At 41.4% G+C, this 17,618-nt stretch overlaps 1 protein-coding gene across 1 annotated transcript; it reads right to left on the reverse strand.

The window, feature by feature from the left end:
- Window positions 1-11,743: 11,743 nt before the first annotated feature.
- Window positions 11,744-17,163, reverse strand: Arl14epl (ADP ribosylation factor like GTPase 14 effector protein like). The gene is made up of 3 exons (XM_050149293.1): window positions 16,977-17,163; window positions 14,961-15,100; window positions 11,744-11,969 (listed from the first exon to the last, which is right to left on the reverse strand). The coding sequence occupies exons 1-3, from the start codon at window positions 17,070-17,072 to the stop codon at window positions 11,747-11,749; spliced, it is 459 nt and encodes a 152-aa protein (XP_050005250.1). The 5' UTR covers window positions 17,073-17,163; the 3' UTR covers window positions 11,744-11,746.
- Between the last annotated feature and the right edge of the window lie 455 nt (window positions 17,164-17,618).

Genomic DNA, 17,618 nt, shown 5'->3' on the forward strand with positions numbered 1-17,618 from the left:
TGTAACATATCTATTAAAAATTTTGATGTTGTGTGAGAGTATGATCTTTGCCCATTTATCTCTCGGTAGTGTTCCTAAGACAGTGTAAAAAAACAAAGGACCTCTCCATAATCCTTTCTGGAGAAGTGGGAACCTAATGTCACTTTAAAAAATGACCTGTCTTTATCATTTTCTATTCTGTGTCTCTGTGTGTTTTTGTTTGTTTATATGTACATGTCTGTGTCTGTATGTCTGCATATAAATGACTGTGCCTATGTGTGTGTATAATACATATGTGTGTGCTATTATATAACTTTCAAGTTTATTGATTTCTTAATTAATAAAATATTTACCTGGTATGACGTCCAGTAAATTGTTTTAGGTGTAATAATCTTTATTGTCCAACAGGTGTTGTGGTTGCAGAGTCGCGACTAGCAGCGCAACCTGATCCCGCAAACAGTCCTGAGCTGCTTTGGTTTTCCCACCTTGGTGCTAGTTAAATACTGAGAAATATGCTTTCCTTGACAAGTTAAAAGCAATTAAATCAATTCCGTACACGGAGCAAGAAGCCCAGAACTCAGGAGCCGGAAGTACAAACCGGAAGCTGCACAAGTCGCCACGTGGCAGGGAATGTGGCAGGGAACACGGCAACTGGGGGCGGTGCACGAGCTTGGGAAATTTCCAAGTTGCCACACACAGTTAGCTTTCACAAAAAAGAAAAAAAGAAAAAACAACACTTAGATACTTAGTAGGTTAAAGCAAGCCAAGCGGGCAAAGGTGGAAAACTTTCTGGGTCATGGGCCTTTAATTTAAGCCAGTCCACCCCATAGGTGTGGAGTCTGGATCCATGTAGGGCACCAGATGAAGGCTGATGCTTAAAAGAAATCCCACACTATCTCAGAATTGAGTATAATAGAGGATTATTTATTTAGGGATAGACTCACAGATTACAGTTCTCTGCTCAAATGGGGAACAGCAACCAAATCCCACAGCCAGAAGAGAGGCCAGACACTTGCTTTACTTTAGCATTTATAGTTTAAGAGACCACGCCCAAGTGGGCAGGTAACTTAAAGGGTACTGGCTATAGGAATTTCTACAGCATATGTATGTGTCTGTGGATGTGAATGTGTGTGTGTGTATATACATATGAATATGTGTATGTGAGTGAAGGTGTCCACAGAAATCAGACGCATCAGATCCTTCTTAAATAGGATTATAAGCTGCCTGACATGGATACTGGGGATCAAATTCTACTTCTAATGCTCCTAATAACTGAGCCTTCTCTCCAGCCTCATAATGTCATCCTTATGATAGCTTATAAGCAACAGTAATTCATTAAACGTTTTCAAAATTTACTTAAGACTTTTTGTGTTAAAGGAAAATCTGAAGTAAATTATTAAATACTACTGCATTTGAAAAGAATCCAAACACATATCTTCAATATAGCCACCCATATTTTATTTACAGAGGATTTTTTAAGAGGCTCTCTCCTCACTGTTTGCTTAGATTAGTAAATTGACAAGATGGGCTCAGTTATGTTCTTTTGGGACCAGAGCCAACAGAGCACTGCTAAAGTTAAGTGGTGGCTCTAACAAGACAAACAGGCAGGGGTCTTAATGTGCCTCACGAGAACCACAAGCAGCTACACAGGCTTTTCAGGGTTGCCTATCCTCCTCACTGATGGAATGTGAAATGCCTGGCCCCTCCGATGTCCTCTAGCCCTGCAGTGTCTCCCGTGTGATACAGTCTCCCGATGGTTCCCATGATCTCACAAATGCCTGGCCCCTCTTACATCCTCTAGCCTTGCAGTGTCTCCCGTGTGATACAGTCTCCCAATGGTTCCCATAATCTCACACAATGTTAATAGCAACTGAAGAAAGAAACCAAGCCCTCAAGATTACATAGGCCAACCAGTTCATACTTCCTGTTATCACAACTACATAGTCATATGTTTCCCTGAACTGCAAGAGGGTTTATTATACATAGGACTTTGCCTGTACCATAGGCTCTCCATGTATAAAGTTTCTCGAATGGTAAAGTTTCATCATTATCCAGTGGTCCAGAAGACATCATGTCCATCCTTATACTTCCCCCAAAGACCTTAGGATGTCTGGTACCATGCTGGTACCTGATACATGGATTTGACCCAAAACTTAACGTGCAGGTCCATGAAAGAGACAGAGTGGAAACAGCCTTGTTCCATCACAAGAAGAGGCTGGAGATCTAACTGTTTGATTCTTTATTTGTTGCATTTATTGGCTGGTCTGACTCCTGACAGACAGTTCAACTGCATCAGCTCAGCTTCCTCAGCTGTGCTCAGACAATTGACCCTAGAAGACATTGTAGGCGCTGTTGATGCCCAGTTCATGAAACAACCCTGGCATATTCCTTCGAAGATTAGACTTGTGCATTTTGTGAAAAGAGCCACCCTTTTAAACTTAAATTAGCCAAAGTCACTTGTAGCTGGAAGTCAAGCAAGGTCATGAAAGGACAACAGAACACTAGAGTGTAAGGACAGAGAAAAGGAAGGATGACACAATTGACGTGTACAATCTGGAGGACCTGGAGAATGGGATCCAGAGGTCATTCCGATCGACTGTTCGGTGACAAGAGAGGAATTCCATTTACCGAGAGTATACGGTAGAGGCAAAGATGAAGAGTGATTCTTACCAAGATTCAGGCAGGAGGGAGGATTGGCATGTCAACATCATGTTTTGGATGACTCTGTCGTCTCTAAGAAGCAGGAAGTGTTCCTGAGAACATAAAAGAGTAGCAGTGGAAACAAGCTAAACACTTTCATAGCTGCTGGGCAGAGACTGACTGGACTGGGGAGACATTGTCATAGGACCGGATGACACCTGACAGCCTGAACACGAGACATAGTCCAGCTAAACATCTGATCCGGTTTATTCTACTAACTTTATTTCTTTGGCTAAATGTGCCCTTTGTTTTAAATTTCAGTTCTGAGGTTTAAAGGAAGGCCAAACTAAAAATCACATTTACTGTGTTGAAAACTGTCAAAATTTGAAAAATAAAATATTGTAAATAAACTTTTGAGAAAATATTTTATTGCAAATATATTGAAAAACTTTCAGTATCATTACGTTTGAATGAACTTTTGTTTGTTTGTTTGTTTTTCTCTGTGCCTGCCTAGCCCTGGCTATCCTGGAATTCACTCTGTAAAACAGGCTAACCTCAAACTCACAGAGATTTGCCTGCCTCTGCCTTCTGAGTGCTGGGATAAAAGGCATGTGCCACCACCACCCAGCTTCAAATAATCTTTTAAAAATAATTTTTTCTGGGCTGGAGAGATGGCTCAGCGGTTAAGAGCATTGCCTGCTCTTCCAAAGGTCCTGAGTTCAATTCCCAGCAACCACATGGTGGCTCACAACCATCTGTAATGAAGTCTGGTGCCCTCTTCTGGCCTGCAGGCATACACACAGACAGAACTACATAATAAATAAATAAATAAATAAATAAATATAAAAAATTAATTTTTTCTGATTTTTTTTAAGTAGTGTTGGGGATTTAAGTCAGGTTTTGGGCATGCTGAGCAAGTTTTCTACCACTGAGTACTAGCCCTAGCTCTAAATATATACATATATATGCATATACATATACAAAAAGTTTGAATGAAGTTACCCTCTTGGTGTATGTAGGGGGTGTGGGAGGGTAATGCATCCCCATATTCTAGAGGCTATCAAACAACAAAAACCAATGCCAGCTGTTAGTGTACTGGCTGGTTTTGTGTCAACTTGACACAAACTAGAGTCATCAGAGAGGAAGGAGCCCCAATTGAAGAAATGCCTTGATGAGATCCAGCTGTAAGGCATTTTATCACTTAGTGATCAATGGGGGAGGGCCCAGGCCATGGTGGGTGGTGCTACCCCTGGACTGTTGGTCCTGGGTTCTATAAAAAGGCGGGCTGAGCAAGCCAGGGGAAGCAAGTGGTAAGCAGTACCCGTCCATGGCTGTGGGCAATGGATGGCTGCCGGGAAACGAAGACTGTTAGTTTTCCTTAGGAACTTGACCCGACAGGCTGCCCAGACTCCACTGGATGGTCCTACAGCCATGCACTTACTGACAGCACAAAGTGGGGTTTGGAGAGAGCCTGTGAAGTAGGGAGGGAAGGGCAGTCACAGGGAAATGGGAGGAGTTAGAAGGGAGAGGATTTGATCAAAATGCTTTATTATATGCATGCATAAAATTCTTCTCAAACAGCAAATTTAAATAATAACTATTTCATGGTGGTGGGAGAAGAAAAGAAAAAACAATTTGATTAACAATTGTCTTAGTTCTGTCTTGTATAAAACGGAAGTACCTATAAATGGCCAGCAGGGGGAGCCAAAACCATGTGTGTGCTTTCTTTTTTTCCATTTTCTTTTTTTCTTTATTGTTTTAAGGAAGATTAGAAAAAATAGAAAATGAAAAGTTACTTACTTCTCCCAGAATCTATACTAAAAATCACGTAAATAATATTATTTAATGTCACTCTGCTGCTGAGTATTGTGTGGACAAACTTAGAGGAGAACGAGGACTCTACTCAATCTGAACCTATTCAATTAAAAAAAAACCTCCCTTTCTCATTCTTATTCTCTCTCTTTCTCAGAGTTTTTTTGTTTGTTTTTTTTTTCAGAAACTACCCCTAATCAAGGCAAATTCTATTATATTTCATATGAAATAGTCGCTGACTGCGGACCTTTTCCATTTCCGATGCAGAGAACACCCCGGTTACAGAAGTGTTGTAAGGATGCAGAAGGGCCTTTCTTCCTCTTCATCTTGGTTGTAGGTTTATCTTAGGAGCAAGTTGCAGAAAATAGATGAAAATTAATTTGATGCAATGACCCAAAATTATCTGTTAGTTTTATGGGCAGGGTAGATGGTGTCTCTTCTTTAAACGAATCCAACCCTGACCAGCCTGAAGAGGAAGAAATTTACTGAGGGAGCCTGGTCCATACTAGCCAGTCCATAATTTAATTAAAATTCTAAGAAGCAGTCATTAATAAAAAGAATAATATGTTTTATAGAACTTTATTCACACATTTGAAAACTCAGATAAAACATGTTATTTCCAGAAAATAAAACTGTCTGAAAATTACATAAGAAAAAGAAAGTAGAATATGATTATTTTCAAAGTGAACATATTATTTCAAATATTTCTATATAAAACTGATTCTCTTCCTCCTCAAGCAGCCACCAACTACCAACAACAGCTTCTGTGCTAGGGATGAGACTTTGTGAGCCCCTCCCATACCCACATAGAGGAAGAAGGGAGGGGAGGGGAGGGGAGGAGAAAGGAGGGAAGGGCAGAGGAGAAAGGGAAGAATACTTCCGGATCCCAGCCCCTCAATTCTAGCCAGGGTCATAGGAAAATACTGTCCTCTCTCTCACTCCAGCTGAGTAGGGAAGTGGGCACCTTCTACTCTGGTCACACTGTGCCAAGCTTCCTCTCCAGGACAGATCCATACCAAGACATCCTAAACCCCTGGGGAGACACCCAGACATTACTAGTGGAAAGAGGAGCGAATCGAATGGCAGCTGATTTCTCTTCAGAAACCACAGAGCCCAGGGGGAAGTAACAAAACACAGCCTGGACAGGAAAGGCAAGAATTGATCAACTAAGTTCTATGTGCAACACACAAATCCTTCAGAAGGAAGGGTAGATCCAGACGGTGTCTCCAGAAATCCTGCCCCACAAGAATGGTTAGATCTCAGTGTGAAAGACAGGCTACATTCTCCTGAGATCAAGTCTGGGAAAGGTTGTCTGTTTTCCACCCTGTGATCCAGCACGGTGTCCTGGACATCTGGATAGGTCCTCAATTAAAAAAAAAAAAAAACATACAGACACGGGCATTAGAAAGGAAGAAATGGTTGTCCCTGTTCGCAGATGACAGAGGACATTACAGAAACCCACAATAGAGCCTTCTGCAACTAATATAATAAATTCAAGAAATTTGTAGGATAATGACAAATATACATAAAATCTGTTTTATGTTTGTGTTGTAGTGAGTACTATTATTTGAAATACTGTCTCATTTACAGATGCTCAGAAAAGTCAAACACATGACTGCACATCTAACACTGCATGTAAACAGAGACTGCTCGCTCATTTCCTGGCAGCCCAGACCCAAATAAGCACTCAGAAACTATATTAATTACAACACTGTTTGGTCAATAGCTTAGGCATATTCCTAGCTAGCTCTTACATCTTAAATTAACCAATTTCTATTCATCTGTGTATTGCTATGAGGCTGTGTCCTACTGGTAAGATTCCAGTGTCTATCTCCTTTGGCAGCTACATGGTGTCTCCTTGACTTGGCCTACATGCTCTCTATATATCACTGTTCAGATTTCCTGCCTGATTTTACTCTCTAAGCCATTGGCTGAAACAGCTTTATTTATCAACTAATAAAAGCAACACATATTCAGAAGGACATCCCACATCAACTACATATTAACAATTTTTTATTTTTGCCCCAAACTACAAATGATGCTCAGGGAAATCGAGGATTTTTAAGTGGATGAAAAGGTATACCATATTTGAAGATTTAATACTATATCTGGCTAACCTCTTTCAGAGCACATACATTGTAAAATGAATGTGGAAAGACGAGTGACTTGTAATAGAACATAAAACAAAAACAAAACAACAACAATAACAAAAACCAGGATCTCAGTATGTAGTCCTGGCTGGCCTAGAACTCAAAGAAATCCAGTTACTTCTGTTTCCCCTAAAAGTGTGTGCATCACCACACCCAGCAAGAGACAAAAAGAAACTTTTAAAGAGGAAAACAAAATGAGAAGACTTGCTCTACCTAATTTTAAGTTTAAGGCATAGTGGTGGACTTCTGCATACTGGGGAGGAAAAGACAGGCAGATATGTGGGTTTGTTGGCCAGCCAGTTAAACCTAAGCAACAAGTCCAAGGTCCCAGTGAGACTCCGTCTCAAAAACAAGGTGGATGGCCAGTGAGGAAGGATACCTGAGCTTGACTTCTCACCTCCACATGTACACACACGTATGTACATGTATCCTTGCACCAATGTACATGCACACATACTCGTGAAAAATAATGCAACTGAAAAATGTAATCACATTTTTTTTTGGTCAAACCAAGTGAACGCGTTAGATAGCAGAGAGTATGTTGCTTGTCCAACGCAAGGGTGGTATGTCATCTCCCTTCCTTTTACTAGGGAAATGGCGGAGTTTTAGGAAATTTGAGAAGCTGATGCGAATTTTATAGATCATACTATAGGTTTGTGGGGATAAAAGGACGAAGGCTACTTACTTACGTTAGAACATGTAGGACTTGGTACTAAATAACCTCACAAGTATCACTTGCTGTTACAGACACTACGGAGCAGGAAGGAAAAAGAAGCTGGGTGGAGAAAAGAGCTGTGAAGATTCTATAAATTCTGTTACACAAGATGAGCTCATAAGAAGCATGGGTCACTAGGCAAGTGTCAATTCGCTGCCTGACAGTTGAATGACTCTGCTTTGGGGCTACCCTGCCATGCACATCTGGATCACTGGTACTGTAATCTGAGTAAAAGAAACTCCTAAACTTACGTAGCAAATGGTGAACATCCCAACAGTGAAGACTTGCTCGTACAGATGTTTAAACCTTTCTAAGACCCTGTAAAAACACTAGGAATCCAAGTTGGCACTGTTCCCTTTTCAAGAAAGCAAATGACCTGTATATGGAAAAGTTAAATGATACCTCTGTGACTAGAATCCTAGAGTTGTGTTTGTGCCAGGCTGGAAGGGAGGCACAGCAGGTCATATTTGACACTATCTCGACATTCTTTCATTCTTACAAAATTAGAATCCCACAAAGTTGCCTGGCAAATTGGTGTGGCACAGCATTCCAGTTCAAAAAAAAATCTTTGCATAAATGTGCTCAGGATGACTTGTCTAAATCCTTCAGCGTGCACCAGTTTATATTCAAATGACCCGCATGAATTCCATTTCCTTACATTTCCTATATATATTCATGAGACCCACCATCAGCATAGAATGATAGCCAAGCAGAAAAGAGAAAGACGCCATTACACCAAGGAGACAATTTCCTCGGTTAACGTAATCAGACCAGGCAACCACATTCCCTGTTAATCTGCATTCATATCAAGTAGTTAATGCGCTCCAGCCACTCCGTGATAAAAGCTAGATACGTGCAAAATGAGTTTTCGGCAGGTCACATAAATTTCTTCTTGCAGTGCTCACTTAGTGCAGGCGGCTTTTCAAAACCCCATGCAGTGGGCACTTGATCAAGATCAACAAGATAAACCTGATTCCTAAAATCATATTTCGTAAACCCGATTTCCAAAATTGTATTTTCCAAACCCGATTTCTGAAATCGCATTGCATCGTGTTTTACTAGGCTTCATATAACTAACAGGCAATGTCTGCTCTTCTACTTTATTTTGGACTTCCTGGGATGGGGCGAACATAACTTGCCAATACACTTACTCACAGAGACAAATCATTTAAAGCCAAATTACCTTGTCACTTAAGAATGGATGGCAGGCGGAAGTAGAAAAGAGAGACTAGTGCCATTTTGTTTTTAATATGAAGATGGCATACTGGTGGCGTAAGCAGGGTTTTCTACACTCACCACGGGGGTCAACAAGGAAGCTAGCTTGAAGAAACAGATGCCTAGGGCCTGAGTTCTCGAAATTTCAATTTTGAAAAACTGGAGGAAACTGAGGAATGGATGTTATTAAAGATACCTGCATGTGTCTTATGAACTAGCCAATTTAGGATGTTGTGTTATCAGGAAAGGATGCTTTTGATGTTAAAATCAGGATTGGGCTGGGGATATGGTGCAGTTGGTAGAACGCGCCATGCATAGTGTTACCCACTTTTAATAACAGCACTCAGGAGGTGGAGGAAGAAGCATCTTGTAGGGAGGTTCAGGCCTGCCTAAGCTGTATAAAATTCTGTCTCAAACAAATACCAGGACTCTTCAGTGTCCTCTCACCAGAACCAATGCAGACAGAGACGGCAACTTTGTTTCCTGGCCGCCCAGACCAGAAAAACTTGTACAGAAAGTATATTAATTACAACATTGTTTGACCAATGGCTCAGGCATGTTCCTAGCTAGCTCTTACATCTAAAATCAACACATTTCTATTAATCTATATCACCACAAGGCTATGGCTTACTGGTAAGATTCTGGCGTCTTTCTCCTTCAGCAGCTACATGGCATCTCACTGACTCCACCCTCTTTCTCCCTTCATTCAGTTTGGTTTTCCCACCTACAAATATTCTGCCCTGCTATTGGCCAAAGCAGCTTCTTTATTAATCAATGGTAATAAAACATATTCATAGTAGACAGAGGTGAATCCCACATCAAACCAATTTAATTCACTGGGGCTACATCTCCTCAGTTGTAAAAGCAGAATGCAAAGAAACAAAAATGAAAATGGTTTGGTTTAAGTCCACAAACTCCATGAAGGCAGGGAGTGGGTAGATTCTGGATGGTGCTGTGTCTCTGGCACCTAGTTCAATGCCTGGCACAGATAAACCTTCTCTCAGTGTTGTTTGACCCATCTGTCATTCCCATGAACTAAAACATAGTCCGATTCAAAGATAAATAAGTCACAAATTAATACAATTGGTCCACTATTTTAAAAATAATTATTGTTCTCAAAATGAAAGAAAATACATCAAATAAAAAGGGTCTCCATTTTCTTTGCTGCCCTCAGGGTTACTCATGCCCAGTTAGCTTTCAAAAGGTGTGACTTGGGGATTTCACTTTTTATCTTTCTCCAAGGGCTATGGTCGTTAAAGGTCATGAACTAGAAACACTTGGCATGGTGTTTGACTCACAGTACTAGATGTTCCATAGAGGGGAGGAGAGGAATTTGGGTGTAGCTCAGTGACGAGCCTTGACTTAGGATGCAGGAAGCCCTGGGTTCGATATCCAGCCACAAAAAGTAACTGGAATCCAGAAAACCAAACTCTGTGGGACACAGTGCAGAAGAATCTAATTTCTTTTGTTATGTAGATAAGCATTCCAAGGCCACCACAAAATCTTCAGGATTTTTAAATCAAAATACGTTCTCACATAACAAGTCTGGAACTGTCAGCATTTCTACCATGTGTAGATTAGACAGAAATAAGTATTCTTTAAATGGCTTGTGTGGGGTGGGGTGGGGTGGGGTGGGGCGGGGGAAGAAACCAGGAAAACCCAGCTTTCAATACTTCACATTTATTTAAAAACAAGAAAATAGTACCAAGTCCCTCAGTCCCACTGTTTAAACGCTTCCTTCCATTATGTATCTAATGTAACTTACAGAAGTGATTTTCACACATGGTCCCCAGGCCAGTAGTATCAGCCTCACCTGGGAATTTGTTTCAAATGTGAATTCTTGAGTCATATCAGACATCTCAAGTTAGTAACTGAGGATGTAAGAGTCCTCAGGACAATGAACGTAACAGAAAACTCTGACTTAAACAAGATGGGGGAAAGTAGTAAGTTCAGTGCTAGAGAGATGGCTCAGACATTTGAGAACATGCTGCTCTTGTAAAGGACCTGGTCTCATTCCCAGCACTGATATCAAGTGACCCATAATGGCCAGTAACTCCAGCTCCAAGAAGGCCAATGTCTCTGGTCCCTGTAGGCACCTGCACTCATGTTTGTGAAGACACACAAGGACAAAGGCAAAGACACACACACACACACACACAACATACACGCAGGGAGGGAGGAGGAGAGAAAAATACAAATAATAACTAATAGCCTTTATTAAAGGAAATTAGTTAAAAGGAGGCTCAATTCAACCCTTCAAACACCTCCACACCATCCACTCTGCATATTAATTAAGGCTAACTTCCATTTAAAGAAATCCTGAAATACTGACTCTGTAAGGAAATGCAAAAGTCACTGACTTTTAGTATATTCAAGTCTTTGCTTCTCAGTTTAATAAACTAAGAGGTAATTTAGTAAAATATAAATTCTTGGCAGTAGAAATATTACCATTACCAAATTTAAGGTAAACATCAAAATATAAACGATAAAAAAATAAAGCTAAAGATCTGCAGTACAAAGGTACAACATTGCTTCTCTTAGTTACGTACGACAGGAAAAAACATTACGAAGTTATGGTTGTATGTTCTAGGGAACAGCTTTTAGATACAGTGTTCTGTAAATCTGAAAACTGTGGTGTTCTCAACCAGACACCCTGAGAAGGGAGAGGTGTGACTTCAAGGCAGAGTTGAGACCGGTGCGGATGAGCAGGACTGACTGTCACTCCTGCAGCCTTTGGTCACAAGTTGAGGGACCTGAGAGGGACATGTAAGGCTACACAATTGTTGTCCACGCTACATTGATTTATAGCTTGGGGGAATATTTTGACCAAACACTAAAACTTTAGGAAGAGGTTTGACTTAAAAAAGCATGCGTTTGTGTGTGTGTGTGTGTGTGTGTGTGTGTGTGTGTGTGTGTGTGTATGGCCTGACCATACATGTATGTATGCATACAATAGAAAACAAGAAACAGAAGCCAGGTATAATTTAGGTATAATGATGTATTATACCTAAACTACCAGAACTTGGGAAGCTAAGGCAGAAAGATTGCTCTAAAGTCAATGCCAGCCTGAGCTACAGAATATGACCCTGTCTCAAAACACACACACACACACACACACACACACACACACACACACACACACACAGAGAGAGAGAAAGAGAGAGAGAGAGAGAGAGAGAGAGAGAGAGAGAGAGAGAGAGAGAGAGAGACTAGAAGTGTCCATGCACAGCATCTCCTAGTCAGGGACACTAAATGGCAAGGAGCTGATGACCTCTCCAGACTCAGTGACGATGGCATCATAAACCCAGCGGCGGTTGCACCGGCACTCGGGCCCACACTTGTTGGAGTTGCACTTGGGACAAGGGTAGAAGCAGCCCAGGCAGTTCTTCTCTAGGCAGTCACACAGGTCCGTGTCATTGCAGATCAGCTTGCCACTTTTGTCATACTTCTTCATCACTCTGCAAAGAGAAGGTGACAGAGATGAGATAGGACTGCTGTCCTCGCCGCTGTGAAGAAGCTTCTGCATGGTCCCATCACAGACCTGGCCCTTTCACTCTCCGGGGAAGAGCATTCTGGAGGTTACCAGAGACAGCCCCCCCCCCCATATTGGATGGTAATGATGAGTTGGCACAGTCAAGTCAGTATGTGAAGCCAGCCTTGTCGCTGAGAGCAACTTAGCTGTCCAGCATTTCTGTGGCACATTATTCATCTAAGAACACCGAATAGCTAACAGGAGCTTCCTGCTATCAAGGTTCTAGGTTTCCTTTAGAGTAATACATTGATGGTATTTGTGTGTGTGTGTGGGGGGGGTGTCTCTCTGTAGCTCTGTAGACACCATGACCAGTGTAGTGTTGATCTGTGTGGGGTTAGTAGGAAATCCGATTCAATAGTCAGAAGCCACTGTCTGCCATCAGGCAGCTTATGTTAGGCATATTTAAGCCCAGTACAATTTGGGGAAAACGTTTCCTAGTGTAACATAATCTCATGTGCACAATAAAGCTTAGGGCGTAATTAATTTCATTGAAACTCTTTTCAAAGTACATGTTACCTCTTCCATGAAGATGTGTTCTACAGATAAGACTACATGTGTTATCCAAAGGCATGGGGAAGGGTCTGGTGTGGTCTCTGTCATACAGAGATTGCAAAGGTCAGTGGGCTATAAACCACCCCCAGTCCTGTTTGTAAGGGTCTGCAGGGCACAGACGTGACCTGGTCACACAGAGAGTACAGAGGTCACCAGGCTATTAGCCACATCTGCTCCCAGCCTTCTGGGTGGAAAACAGGTATACACGCTTACACTGAAGAGCTAAGCCCTCATGCTTACCACCCCTGGGTTCCCTAATGCTTGTCTATCAGCACAAGGACTTCGTGCCCTCTACATTTTCTACTGATCTTAGATTCTTTTTCTCTCTTAGCAGTACTCTAGCAAACACTACTACATGTCTTAATGACTTGAGATGGGGACTATCAGTTACTAAACCATAATCATTAAAGCAAGACCAAAAAAAAAAGACACTAATGGCAAGGATCCCAGGTAGCTGTTCTGCTGTTTATGAATATTTTACCCCCAGTGTAGACAGAGAATGCAAATAACCGAGGTGGTGGGAGAAACCCTGTCTTGAAAAAAAAAACAATTAGTAAATAAATAAACAAACTACACTCTGGGAGGAGAAAGAGCAGAGTCAGAGGAGTTGCCAGCCAGATGCAGAGGGAGCAGGAGATGAACATGCCATGCTAAGAAAGGGACCACCACGTAGCAGAGCATAGATAATGAATATGGGTTAACTTAAAAAGTGAGAGCTAGAGAGTGATGAGCCTGAGCTATTGGCCGAGCATTTGTAAATCATATTAGCCTCACTGTGTTTTTATGAGAGCAACTGCAGAACAGGAAAACTCTGCCTACAACAGTGAGTACCTCTGAATCCTTTGTCCCTAAGCCGAATACCTCCTCTCCTGGTAGTTGAAGTAATGCAACTTCTTCCTTCCCCCTTTTCTAGAAGAGTAAGAAAGAGCAAGGCACTGCCTCATGATCACACATTAGCAGGAATGCTTTTTAATTAAGATTTTAAAAAATATCTTTGAATTTATCAACCTTTAGTTTATGGTTTGCTTAATATGTATATATGGTTTTTAATTATTAATATATGGGGCTGGAGAACTGTTTCAATTGCTAATTCAGAGCACAGACTGCTCTTTCACAGGACTGGAGTTTAATTTCTAGCGTCCACCTAGAGTGGTTCACAACTACTTGTAACTGTATAGTGTCAGGGGGATCTGATACCTCTGGGCTCTGTTACCTCTGGGCTCTGTTGGCACCTACAGTCACACACCCATTTGAAAATAATACATATAAATCATTTGTGTGTGGGAGAGAAATTATATAATTACTTTATTAAATGTCACTTTTCCTTCGTGAGTATTAACTGAAATTTGATTTTAAAATCAATTTTATCAGAGCAGCTCAAACACATACCATAGTTTATACATAAAAATGAGGAGAAACTATAATCAGAATATATTACATGAGAAAAGAATCTATTTTCAATAAAAGGAAAAAATTGAAAAATAATAAACACCATCATTCCTACACATCAAATATTCAAAGATGAATGCTCGGTTTTCACTCCTTCTGTTTCAGATAAATCATTTAAAATTAATGTGCATATGTGAGTATAATGCCATGTGTGTGGAGATCTCCTCCCCCCAAAACCAGAAAAATGGGGTCAGATTCTCGAGAGCTGGATTTGCAGGAAGCTGTGAGCTGCTCAAGGTGCATGCTAGGGACCAGCACAGATGCTCTGGAAGAAGAGGAGATATTCCTCACTGCCGAGCCATCTGTCCAGTTCCCTCTTGGGGAATGTATTTTTTCCCTTGTCATGCTATAGTTGGAAACTGGGGCCTTGTGCATGCTAAGAACGTGCCCCATCCCTGAGTTACAACTTCAGATATTGTATATTCTAGTGTATTAACAGTCCTTGTATTGAGTGACCGTATGGTCCCCACTTAATATTCTGAATCCATCCCTATGGCAACATTATTTTTCCTTTTACTACTTCATTGTTATATTTAGTCAACTTTTCTACTAAAGATACTATTTTAGTACAAAGCCCTTTATAAAAACAAGATGATCTTTAATTTGAGATTTAGATTACACCCCCCCCCCACACACACACATACACAGTTTTCCTAAGTAACCCAAGCTGAGTTTGAACTTGGAATCTTTCTGCCTCTGCATCCGAGCACTGGCGTTCCAGGCACTTGCCACCTTGCTCTCAATAGTACTATCTATTTCTTAAAGCTACTAACATCCAGCCATAATGGGGCGTAAGTGTATGATAGAAGAAAGTTTTGAAATCTTCACAAGATGTAACTTTCAATTACGTTGCTTTAAAATCAAGGAGAACACATGCGATTTTTAAGCCCATAAATCACCTGTGTCATGGCCTTACTTGTACTTCCCAGAGAAATACTCATTCATTTGTGACATCCGTGCTTTCTTCTTCTGCTGCCTTGTCTCGGGGTTAAAATCTGCCACCTGGGGTCCAGGGTTTTGAAATGCCAAGCACTTTAGCTGCCGCTCTATCTGTTGCTGTGAAATGAACGGAGTGTTTTAGTGGTTTCATTCATTTTTCATTCTTTCAAAACGGATTCTCTGTCGCTCTTATCAAAACAGCATGGAAATGTGTTTGATTCAAAGGGGGAAAAATCAAGTTTCATCTGACTCGGTTTCAAAAGGCGATGCATTCTCAAATGAAGCCATTCTTTCTAAACACAGAGTATAAAGTGCATATGAAGAAAACGTGGGAAGGAATCAAGACCACTAGACTTGTTTATCCTTGCAAAGCATCCGCCAGTCTTGCAAACCTGACAGGGATGACCACCAGAATCGACTTTTTCTTGGTCATAAGGACAGAGCAGAAGCAGTCCCCTCAGCCATCACAGAAGAAGCCCACATACGATGCCAAAGTCACACATCCTCCTCCTCAGCCAGCTCCAGCCTCTGGAAGGAGTCTCAAAACCATTGCCTGTTCTGGGCTACATACACCATCGGGCTTCGACACAGACAATGCCACTGAAGGCTCACTCTCAATCAAAGCCGGACTAGGGCAAGAAAAGTCTTGATAAACAACTTTGTGAATGTTAGGAGAAATTTTCAAAACTCTTTGGGAAACTTTTGTGTTTAGAAATAAAATGAGGCCTGATTGTGAAGACAAGAAGCAAGACCCTTCAACGAAAACACGATGATGTGAGACTGGAGAGATGGCTCAGTGGTTAAGAGCCCTTGATGTTCTTGTAGAGGATGGAATTCTAGTCCCAGTACCTACATGGTGCCTCACAATCATCTGTAACTCCAGTTCCAAGGGTCCCAAGAACCTTCTCTGACGTTTGCAGGCACACACACAGTCAAGCACTCACATATTCCCCAAAATAAAAAGGTGACTTTTTGTTATTGCTATCATTGTCTCTTTGAGACAAGTCCAACTCCATAGCAGGCCAGCCTAGAATGCACTATGTAGCCCAGGTTGGCCTTGAACTTGTGGCAATCCTCCTGCCTCAGCCTCTCAAGTGCTGAGGTTACAGGTGTGTGTGCTATAGCCAGTGTGGGGACATTTTCTAAGCATGTTGTAGGAAAAGAAATACTCTTCTGAAGAATTTTAGAAGAAAACAACCTGATTAGCCAGAAGCACATAGGCTGGATTCCACAGAAAGGCAATTCCTAGAAATAAAAGTGATGCTTTCAATCTAACAGATAGTCTTTTTTTTTTTTTCAGCTTAACTAGCTTAATAGTAGTCCAGGTCGTCTACTTAGAATAACAGAAGCATTTCCTTAAAGTTTCACCTTGATGGAGGTACATTGGCTTTCTTTGTAGACATACCTTTTGAAGCATCTCTACCCTCGGGTACAGCTATGAAAGCTGAAAAATCCAGCACTTTCTAGTAAAAATCCAGCACTTTCTAGTCCCGTTCTCAGCTACATAGTAAGAAGCAGGGGACAAACACAGCCGATGAGCCTGCTGCTGTTTAAGTCTTGGCTCTGCCCATCGTAAACTGTGCGACTTGAACAGATTCTTGCTTCTCTAAGCCTCAGCGACTCATTTTTGTATAACAACGCTATTATTATCTTGTTATAAGACTTGGGTGAGTCGATACCCATAAAGCATTTAGAGTCATGACATGGTAAATACAAAATACACAGTAAGAACTAAATAAAAGACCTGGCTAGATTTTTTTTTTTTTCAAGCATTCTATTGCGAGGACAAGACGCCATTACATAGATGGCCAGGCTAAAAGTAAGGAACACAAAGCAAAGAGGAAACTCGTCAGGCCATCCCAAGGGCTGAGGAGCAAAGTTCTCTCTTGTGAAGTCCTGACGCTTGACCTGCCGGCAGGTCCACAGCCATCTCAGACGCCCCCTGCTGGAAGATCAACAAACAACACGGAATCATGAAATCTGCGTGCTATACCAGTTGCTTCTGTCCAATCTGACTGCTCTTCTCTGGACACATTTGATTTGTGGATTCTTCTCGAGTGAGGTTGTTCTTGTCGGACAGTTCGCTCATTTTTGACCACTAAAAAGGTAATTGGAAAGAAATGAAACATGTCAATGGCATGGACATCAGTGTTTTGTCTTCGGATTATCTTTGGATCTCCTCCCAGGTTGTCTTTACATCCAAAGTCAGACTACGCGAGAAAGCCTGGATCCTTCTCCCCATCCCCTCTTAACTTCCTGCACCCCACTCCCTGGAACCACTCCGATGACACTTTTCTCTTCCAGGTGCTTCGCTGATGAATCACGTGTACTCTTGACCATTCTTAGTATCACAGATGGTTCTGAAGCAGACAACACTGCAGATCAACCACCCTCTTGTTTAAGAAGAAGGACTTATTCATTCTTTTCCCTTCATGCTTATCCTTTTGGGGGAAACAATATTTGATACGTAAATGCCATGCATCCCTAGTAATTGTAAAGCCCATATCCATTCTCATAATGGCAATCACTGCATACAGCGGGGAATCCCACATCAATTATTTCTGCTAAAATAATTGTGATCCCTCTTTGCTTCTATCCTGTGTCCCTGAAATATCAGTGAAGGCCCTCACAGCTG

Source organism: Alexandromys fortis, unplaced genomic scaffold (assembly GCF_014885135.2).
Source record: "Alexandromys fortis isolate MF-2015 unplaced genomic scaffold, M_Fortis_MF-2015_v1.1 scaffold_60, whole genome shotgun sequence".
NCBI lineage: Eukaryota > Metazoa > Chordata > Mammalia > Rodentia > Cricetidae > Alexandromys > Alexandromys fortis.

Coding starts and splice junctions, on each gene's coding strand:
- Arl14epl (XM_050149293.1), bottom strand. CDS start 17,072: ATGAGCGAACTGTCCGACAAGAACAACCTCACTCGAGAAGAATCCACA. Junction 15,101..16,976: donor AGATTGGACAGAAGCAACTG/GTATAGCACGCA, acceptor TTCATTTCACAG/CAACAGATAGAGCGGCAGCT. Junction 11,970..14,960: donor TATTTCTCTGGGAAGTACAA/GTAAGGCCATGA, acceptor TTCTCTTTGCAG/AGTGATGAAGAAGTATGACA.